We start from the raw sequence: 9,523 nt of genomic DNA on the forward strand, positions 1-9,523 counted from the left end.
ACACCACCACAAGACTCCCTGGGTTCAAAACCCAGTTTCACCAACTGGTAAGTTATTTCATTTCTTTATGTCTCAGTTTCCCCCATTTGTGAATGGGTATAATAATACTACCTCATTCAATTCAATGAGATGAAATTTGCAAAGCACTTGGAACCATAACTGGCTCTGGATAAGCCAATGTTGGGCTAATTACACGTCAACTCAGGGCATTGGCCTTGTCCAAGGTGCTGATGCTCCTAAGATCTCAGTGCCTCCGAGGATCCATGGCTGTGAGACTAGGAGGGCCCCATTCTCTCTTTAACAACCCCAGGGACTCCTTGTACCCTGTTTGCCTCCTAAGTCCATAACTTCAGTGGGGGCCTCTCTAACTGTAATTGTCTGATTAACAATTATAATCTTAGCTGTGATGTTCCCTGCGACGACTCTGTGGCTCATTTGAAATGTCAGAGTTGCCTTGTCCTTCCTTACCGGTGAGGGTGCCTCAGATACCACCCACCACCCACTCTTCTCTACTGATAAGGTGTCATTACTGTCACAGGACTGGACATGGGGGGTCAGGGCTCATTGACAATTACCAGGGGAGTCTGGGGGCTGTGATGCAAGAAGAGAAATCTAGCAGGCACCTGGGAATATGCTCGGGCGGACAGCAGGTAGGTGCCCCAATGTTGGGCTGGCCGTGGCCTTCAAGTCTGCACTAGGCTTCCTGTGGCCAGGGGCTGGGCTTGCTTCAAGCCTCTCCTCTTCTGATTCTGAGGCTGCCCATCCTCAGCTGGCACTCTGGACTGAAGCCCGAGGCTACAGGGTGTGTGGGTCATTCTCTGCTGCAGAAACAATCCATGTGTAGCTCCTGGGTATGTCCAGGCAATGGGCTTCACGTGGGCCTTCTCAGCGGACAGAGATGATCTTCCTTGATGCCCTGCAGCCCACCCCTTCCCTTCATGCCCTGCTGGCCTGGCCCAGCCCCGCCCCTCCCAGGCCTGAGGCCGACAGAGCCAGGAGCTGATAAGCAGCAGGACACCAGAAGCCACTTAGTTGCCAGCTCTTCTGGTCACCACACCTCCGTCTGCTCCTCCTCTGGGTGGGAGCTGAGGTCAAGGCCTGGCCGAGTTGACGCCTGGCTGGGGGAGCCTCTCCCGTGCTAGCAGCCTAATGGGGGCTGACAGCAGAAGACTGTGGGGCAGGCAGGGCCTGCAGAAGCCTGGCTGTTGGACGCTGGCATTTCCCGAAGCTTGAACTTCCTGCCCAGGTGGTCACATGCACTGGGGCCCAGGGAGGCTTGGGTTTGGATACCCAGACCCAGTTCAGACCTCAAAGGCAGCATCTGAAGGAGGGGACTAGGGAACAGAGACCCTGTTTTGGCTGCAGAAAAACCGGGCCACCTTTGAAATGAGCAGAGGTTGGGGAGGAGAGAGCCATCGGTCATGGAGCTGATAAGGAGGCTAAAGAAACTCGCTCTAGTTTTCACCCTCTTGTGTGATGAGACCAGGGTTCCGATCCAGCCACTGCGGCATCAGGGATGTTGCTCTTAAGTCCACATTGTCTTGTCTGACCCTCCCAATAACTCTGTGAATGCAGATTTAGTCCTGCCCTTCAGATACAAGAAAGCCTTACATATTTGATTTAACTTTGTCCAAGATTTCATGGCAGGAAGTAGTATAGGCAGGATTCAAACCCAGGCCCACTCTCACTCTGAACCCTTTGTTCTTTCCACTGGACCAGAGCAAATTACAAACTGCGGGCCAAATCCAGCCCCCTACCTGTTTCATTAATAAAGCAACTTTCATGCTATAATAGCAGAGTTGAATAGTTGTGACAGAGACTTTTACAGAAAATGTTTGCTGACTCCTGCACTAAATCTGTAGGATGAATGAAAGGCAGCAACAAACACCTCTGTTTATTAGTGGCTGCCTAGAAAAGTAGTCATTCACATGTTAGTGTGAATTAGTCCATCAGCACTGTGACAGCTTCTGGAGATATCTCATAGTGTCAAAAACAGAAAGGACTTTAGTATCACATAATCGAACCCTCTCTCTATTGATGGGGAAACCAGTGCTTAATGGTGACTTTTCTAATGTGACTCAGTCCTAACATCAGAGTAGCTGGTCCGAAGCGGGCTCTGAAACTTTTCCACAGCCTTGATTCCTAACAATAGTGACCCATCCAGACCCACCTTGACTCTCCTACTAGAGGCCGTGTGACAAAAAATCATCTTCCCAGTCCCCTGCAACGTGTCCTCCACCTGAAATTCAAGTTCTCAAAGTTCCACTGTCCTTTCCCACAGCTCGCGGCGCCTGTTGGAACTGATCCCTCCCCCCACCTCATTTTCAGAGGACACCCCACAATGCAGAGAGCAAACACTCACCCTTCAGTGGCTATGTGTCCCTTCTCAACCCGAGCCCTCGGTTTCCTCATCTGTTCAGTGGGCAGATTGTTCTTTTTGCTCCATACCTCGCAGGGTCATTGTCAGGAAAACAAATGACATGTGGCATGTGTGATGGATTGAAATGAAAAGCCAACATAAAGTGGAGAGATTTTGAAATAAGCTCTGTTGTCATGTTCATTTGGTTAGGGGGTGGTGAACAGAGACTGACACCACGTATCATCAGAAGAGAGAGGCCCCCAGGGGCGCCTGAGTGGCTCAGTCGGTTAAGCATCTGACTTCGGCTCAGGTCAGGATCCTGCAGTCTGTGAGTTCAATCCCCATGTTGGATTCTGTGCTGACAGCCCAGAGCCTGGAGCCTGCTTCATGTTCTGTGTCTCCCTCTCTCTCTGCCCCTCCCCCACTCATGCTCTGTTTCTCTCTATCTGTCAAAATTAAATAAATGTTAAAGAAAAAAAAGAAGAGAGAGTTCCCCCAAAGGTTATATGCATATATACCCGTGAGTCTCAAACATCCGACACTGAAGAACATATGCATTCTCTCTCCCAGAGGAGCAGACACAAACTCATGAAAGACAAAACTTGCATCTCATTTCAAAGGATTCCAAAATTTTTTGAAGTCTATCCATAAACAATTTTAATAAGTGATCCATCATACAGATGAACAAATCGAGGCCCAGAAAGAGAGATAGGACACATATCAGTGCCTTTGGAAGGAGACAAAAATGAAGCTATATCCTTCCAAAAGTGGAGGACAGAGTGTGTTTGGACTGGGGAAAATTTAAAAGACAAGCAGTTGCCTAAAGTGAGGCTCATCTGTGAGGCTCCTCCTACCCCATCTGCCAGCCTAGGGCACGGGTGGCAGCCAGGTGCCTCACCATCCCCAGAAGAGCTGCCCTTTCAGCCTCTGCCCCAAGCCCCCTCTGCGCCGCCCGCAGGGCCACTTACTCATTAAATGTCAGCGTGCACGAAGGGAAGGCTGGAAACGTGGCTGCCTTTTGTTCATTTCATTCTAACAACCCCCAGCTCCGATTCTGGAGTTAAAGCAAAATGGTCAGAATCATAAAGCAAAATGGGTTGCTGCAATTCAACAGGTCAAACCACCCCTCACCTCAACACCCTCGGAATGTGTTTACCCGTCCTAATCCTGCTGCATGAGGCTGGGCTCACGATCAGCCTGTCAGCACAGAGCCCGCTTTGGATCCTCTGTCCCCCTCTCCCTCTGTACCTCCCCCAACTCTGGTGCGCTCTATCTCTCTCTCAAAAAAAAACAAACATTAAAAAAAAAAAAAAGTAAAACCAATGTAGCTACTTCAGTGGCTTGAATTTCAATCAATCAATCAAAAAATAAAAATATGTGTCCATCTCAGAGCTGGGATTACATGCGCAACCCCCTCCAGTCTCCTGCTCCATGCGTTATGAAAAGAGTTACCTGGGTGAAAGGTAGGCCACTCTGACCAGAAGCTCTTCTTTACTAGCTGGAGGCGGATCACAGACACTCCCTTCTGCCTTACATAATTCAGAGCATTTCACCTTCGTGACTGAAAGAACCCACTACTAGATACATGGCACAGGAAATCTCCTTTATTATTCTGTACACTGATTTTGCCATGAAGAGAACAGCTTTTAAAATAAATCCACACCAGACGTTGACACCTGCGTGACATTGGAACATTCTGTGACACAGAGAGGGCACCACTGGGCCAATCCTTATTTACACAGAAGTGGAGAAACAGAGGGGTGAGGGCGGGTACCCCCAAAGCAACTTCACCTTCACCAGCGTTCTGGTGGTTTCGGACATGGCAGCAGTAAATATGCCACTACCGCACAGCCGTGGGTCCTGGGGCTCACCAGGACACGACACGTTTCCCTCAAGATCCTCGACACAGATGGGCTGGACTTATTTTTTTCAAATACCAAGTGTTTCTGGCATCAGTGGAAGAAATACTGGAGAAAAGAGGAACTACTGAAGGTCCAGAAAATCAAAGTTCTGGAGGCCAGAAATCCGACATTTCTCTACTCAGCAGGCTATTATCGGCCAGCGGATCATTCTGGGAAGCCCCACAGTCAATGAGGTCTTTCCCTCATTGTCTGTTTAGCAGAAGTATGTTGTTGTGGAGACAGGAACATTATTTTAACTGGATGGGACCTCTGATGACCTGACCCAACCCTTGTTTTTACAGACAAAGAACAGAGATGCAGAGACCCCTCCCCAGGAACCCCGCTGGGCAAGCTACAGACCCAGATCCGGGCAGCCTCTCAATGCTGCGCTGTTTCTACCGCGCTTCCTCTCTGTTCTTCTCCATCCCGTGGCTTTCCAAGGAAATAAACTAACAAAATGAGCTCCGTGCGCTTCTTGGCTAGGAAATGACGTCTTTGGTAAGAAGGCTTCGGTCTCACATCACCAGGGCCGCAAAACGGATCATACGGCCAGAGACAGCCTCCCCCCCCCCGGCAGGGGTGCCCTCTAAGAATTAAGGCAGCTTTGGGGACCTTTATTCAGCAGGATATTTGGCAAGAGTTGGCAGCTCCCCTTCTCCTTTGCCTCATCCGCATCTAGAACGAAGACCCACTGACGGGTGGACACGAATTAACTCGACATCGAGTGAATGTGAACACGATGGTCTTAAACAGAGATTTTACATTTCATGGAAAATCATAATTCTTTAAAAACCTGGTAAAATAGCAAAAGTGTCATATACAGTACACAGGAGCACCCTTGTCGAGGGTAACCTCTGCTGTCAAAAAAAGGCCGCAAAAAAGAAGTCAAACATTACTCAGGATAAAGCACACGCTCCTCCTCCATTAAGTGCGGGTGGAAGGTGAGCCCAGAAGGTCTGCCAGCACCTCTGCGAGAACTTCCAAGGGCTTCCTGGGCCCCTCGCCACCCTCCTCCCGGGGAGCCCTGGGCTCGGGGCCAGACCCCCTCGCCCCAAGCTCAGGAGCCACAACTTCCGCCACAAGGCAGCACCGTGGTGTTGGTTTGGTGTTGGGTCAGCTAGCACCGCATGTCTGATTCACCCTCGGGACAGATGTCTGGAGGCGGCAGAGCCCCATGCAGACGGCCGCAGAAAGCTGCAGGTGCCCTCTGAAGCGTGCCCCTATTCTGACGCACACAGGCATTCTCCGATCGCCCTCGTTTCAGCCAAGTAGACTCGGCTTTCACGCCCCGACTGTGTTCACCAAAAAGGGGACAGCTAAGTGACTTCCTCTGGCAGCCAGCTGGGCGTGAACAAATGACGTCTCTCCCCGCTTCCCTTCTTCCCACACATTGTTCTTTTGCTAAGAAACACTCCCTGGCCACTCGAATGGGTTTTGTTTATTTGTTAAAGACAGCCCTGGGTGGGGTAAGCCATAGTGTGCGAGGGATTTCAAAGTGCTCCGGGCTGAGAGGCAGGGGCTCTGACTTGAGGGTTTGGCTGGGTCCCTTAGGAGCTGAGAAAGCTTGAACAAGAGTGGCCCATATGCTGGGCCTTGGTGTTCCCACCTGGGAAATGGGGACAGAAACCAGCCTGTAATCCTCGCTGGAAGATAGGAGGCCACAGGGATGAAAGGACTTTGTATAAAACAGCTGGAACACGTAGGGAGGAATTATTCTTCACGGGAGGACTCGAAGTCACTTGAGGGACCAGATCCCACCCGGGATGGGTGGCCCTGCCCTCTCCCTCACCCCCATCTTACTGTTCAGCTCTGTTGGATGCTTTCAGGCCCCGCCTACCACAGCGATCCAAGGCACCTGCCGCTTGGATTGCTTTAGACTTTGAACTGGCCTTTTTACACGAAAGGATCAAAAGTCTTCTGATTTCCCCCTTTTCTCCAAAAAACAACCCAAGGACACCGACTTAGCAGGGAAATCTCAGGACCTTCAGCGAGAAGACCACCTCCCTGCTCCACCGCTACCCCCACATAACCCTCTTCCACAAACTGCATGATTGATTGATCTGGCTCAGGGACACCCGAGTCTTATGCAAAGTGCCTTCTGGACGTGTGTCTTCCTACCCTCCCAGTATGAGCAGCCTATTTACTTATGTACTTATTTATGGCCCAAGATTCTCCAACAGGGGCTTCCCCAGTCACGACAAGAACTTCTGAGTCTAGATTTCCAACGAGGGCATAAGAGACTCAAACCAGAAACAGAAACCCCAAATAGATGCCACCACCGTAGCCAAACTACAAATCAGTTCTCTGAATGAGCTGAAACTCACCACCACCGCCACCAGAGGGCGCCACGTGTGAACATGTGTCAGAAGTCAACCTGGAAATTCTCTAACCTGCTCCATCAGCTCAGAATCTTTTCCCCTCGACTTGAATGAGCAGGCTGCTATGTGCTCGGCCCCAAATGCCTTCAGATGCCAAGTCCAGACCATGAAGAGAGACAAAGGGAGTGTTTAGGGCCAACTCCCCATCACTTGAGAGCCCTGGTCCGTGCTGGGTGGGATTCCTACGGAAAGATTCTGCAGGTGTCTGTGGACAATAAATAAACAATCAGGCCATCGGGGTGCCCTTGGGCACCCACTTGGCCCCGTGAGGACAGCAGACAATTCCACAGACACCCTTCTGCCTCACTAGGTTCCTGTCCCAAGTCCCCCAGAGAGATCTCAGAAGCCACAGGTGGGTTTCTGAGCCCCTTGTGCCTGACAGAGCAAGATTTCCATGTGGCCTCTAAGAGCTCATCTCGTGCTTCTGCAAAACCTCCTCACAGCGGCTCATCTGCATTTTGCCTCGTGACATCCATGGCTCTGGATCCTCTGACCACCAGACGCTGGAAGGATGTTCCAGAACACGCGCAAATCAGACTCAGCTTAGACAGAGTGAAAGCTAACTCTGAGGGTTCTGCTCACGATCTGCAGACTCGGGACAGGGACACACCAAGGCATGCTCCCTGGTCACGAAAGCAGCCTCCTCTCTCAGGCTGGGCGGCGGGATTTCTTCTGCGGCCCCGAAGTGCGAGCAAACGGAGTGGCGAATTCTGCCCAGGCCATGGAGCCCAGCTTAGGCCAGACCTCGAGGCGGGTGAGGCTTTCCCAAAACAAAAGGGGTTCAACACAAGTCATTTTTCCTGTCCCCTTCCCTCCTCTTCTCCCTCCAGACTTTACAATCCAAGCTCAAGGTCCCCAGGCCGGATGAACAGAAGGTGACTACAAACCAGGTCAGTAAATCGTTTGTAACTGGGGAAAGAGGGGAAGGGACGGAAAGAACGTCTTTCAGGCGAGGAGTCCCAAGACTGTGTCCGGGGTGGTAGCAAAGCCTTGGGCCTGGACGTCGGCACCACAGGGTCCCTCCTTGGGGCCTGGTTCAGATGGCCAGCCAGTGCCGCAGCTGCAGAGGAACACGGCATGGTCCTTACGGCAGGGTCAGAGGCGGTGGGAACGAGAGGCCCAGGGCCGGCCGAGAGGGGCAGCAGTGGAAGCACAGGGGAAGCAGAGAACACCCCCTCCAAAGACCCTGGAGAACATGCAAGCTGACTCCCTATTTGTCACTTAGGCCCAGAAAGGGCAAAGAAGCCTCCCAAAGTCACACAGCAAGTCTGAAGCAGGGGGCTCGCCAGGACCCTCCCCCACCCCCACCCCCCAAGGGTTTTAAGGTTTTGCAGGGGAGGAGACCTCCAGTCTAGTGTGACAGCTCACGGAGCGAGAACAGGGTTTAGGGGAGATTGGACGTGGTTTCCCAGGACCAAGGAGCAGAGGGGGAGGTGGAAGCTGGTAAAGACNGTTCTCCGGGGTGATGCCATAGGCCAGCCTCTGTGAGAAGACAGAGGGGGAGGAGGCCTCAGCCGGGCCCAGGGGCACCTGTCAGCAGCCCAGACACAGGCCACCTGCTGTTCGGCCCCGAGGTCCCCCAGGAGCAGCGTGTGAGGTCCATACAGGACACACCGTCCCTGTTTGCAGAGCGGGCGGGTTCACTTGGACCCATTTGTCCCGTCCATGTTTATCGGGTCAACTAGAGCGGTCAGGCAGGAGGCGAGGCCCTGGAGCTGCGGGGCTGGAGGAGACGCACACGGTCTCTGCTTTGGGGGAGCGCAAAGACACGCGGGCCGCTGTGAAACCGCAGCCGAAGTGCTGCGGACGGCAGGCTCGGAGCATGGCCAGCACCCAGAGGACGGGCCGGCCTTGCTGCGGACCAGGGCAGGCCTCCCCTGGTGCAGACACAGGCGGGGACGCGTCGGATCGATGACTGATCCCTGCACGGTGGGGCGCCCTCCCTGCTCCCACAGGGTGAAGAGTCAGAAGCTCAAAGCAGATCTCGGCTCTCAGGTCCAGGATGAGCTCACAGAGCACAGACCCTCCCGGTGACCCGGAGGGTCTCGGATGTGGGATTTCAAGGACAGGAAACAGGTCACAAGGAGCCGGGAGAGGGGACAGACAAGCCCTGCCTGGGACCCTCTTCCCTAAGTCCTTGTGTGCCTCTCTTCCTGACACCCCCATTTGTCTGTCTGTCCCCTCATTGGCATGTGAGCTCTGGGGAGGGTCATCTAGTGCCCAGCAGACCGCTGGGGCCGTGTAGACTCACACCAAATAGCTGGCAAGTCAGGGCATGAAGGGATGGAGGAACGACAGCTTCATCTTCCGAAGGAAGGCCATGAGGGAAAGGCTGTCACCATCATTTATAAAAGAAAAGGCATATTAATACCCAAAGACAGACGTAATTTCAGAGTGAGGGCACCGTTCCCTCAACCTCTCTCCGTGCACACGCACACAGAATGTGTACAAGTGAGAGAAGGTGTATTCTGGAAATCTCCGGGTTAGGCTGATAAGCGTCAGGTTCAGGAAGGAGGCAGGTGAAAGCTTCGATGACCAGGTCACAGTGAGCTCAGCCTGGGAGAGTGGGGGCATCTGGGACACGACAAACCTCAGAAGGGGTCTCGAGGTCTGAGTGTCACCTGCTCACATAAACATCAGTAGGGCCTGAGGGCACTCAGAGCAGATACGCACGTGACACAGACGTAACTAACGGGCAGCCTGCCTTGGGCTCGTCCTCTGTGCCGGGCACTCCCTTTATCTTCTCAGGGCCCGTATTGTCATCCCCAGGGTACCAATGTGGAAACTCAGGGTGGGGGGCGGTAAGTGACTCGGCCATCGTGGTGGCTCTGGGTCCGTGTCCCTGTGTGTGTCCCCTCGCATCTCACAGGGATGGCTGGGGACAG

At 52.8% G+C, this 9,523-nt stretch overlaps 1 protein-coding gene across 1 annotated transcript in view; it reads right to left on the reverse strand.

Moving 5' to 3' along the window:
* Nucleotides 1-4,878: 4,878 nt before the first annotated feature.
* SLC6A2 (solute carrier family 6 member 2) overlaps nt 4,879-9,523 on the reverse strand; it is a 45,933-nt gene continuing 41,288 nt past the window's right edge. The window contains exon 13 of the mRNA XM_077751326.1: nt 4,879-4,935. Within this exon, the coding sequence (XP_077607452.1) occupies nt 4,879-4,935 (57 nt within the window). The remainder of the gene's footprint in view (nt 4,936-9,523) is intronic.

The sequence above is a fragment of the Crocuta crocuta genome, unplaced genomic scaffold (assembly GCF_008692635.1).
Source record: "Crocuta crocuta isolate KB4526 unplaced genomic scaffold, BGI_CrCroc_1.0 scaffold124, whole genome shotgun sequence".
NCBI classification, from domain to species: domain Eukaryota; kingdom Metazoa; phylum Chordata; class Mammalia; order Carnivora; family Hyaenidae; genus Crocuta; species Crocuta crocuta.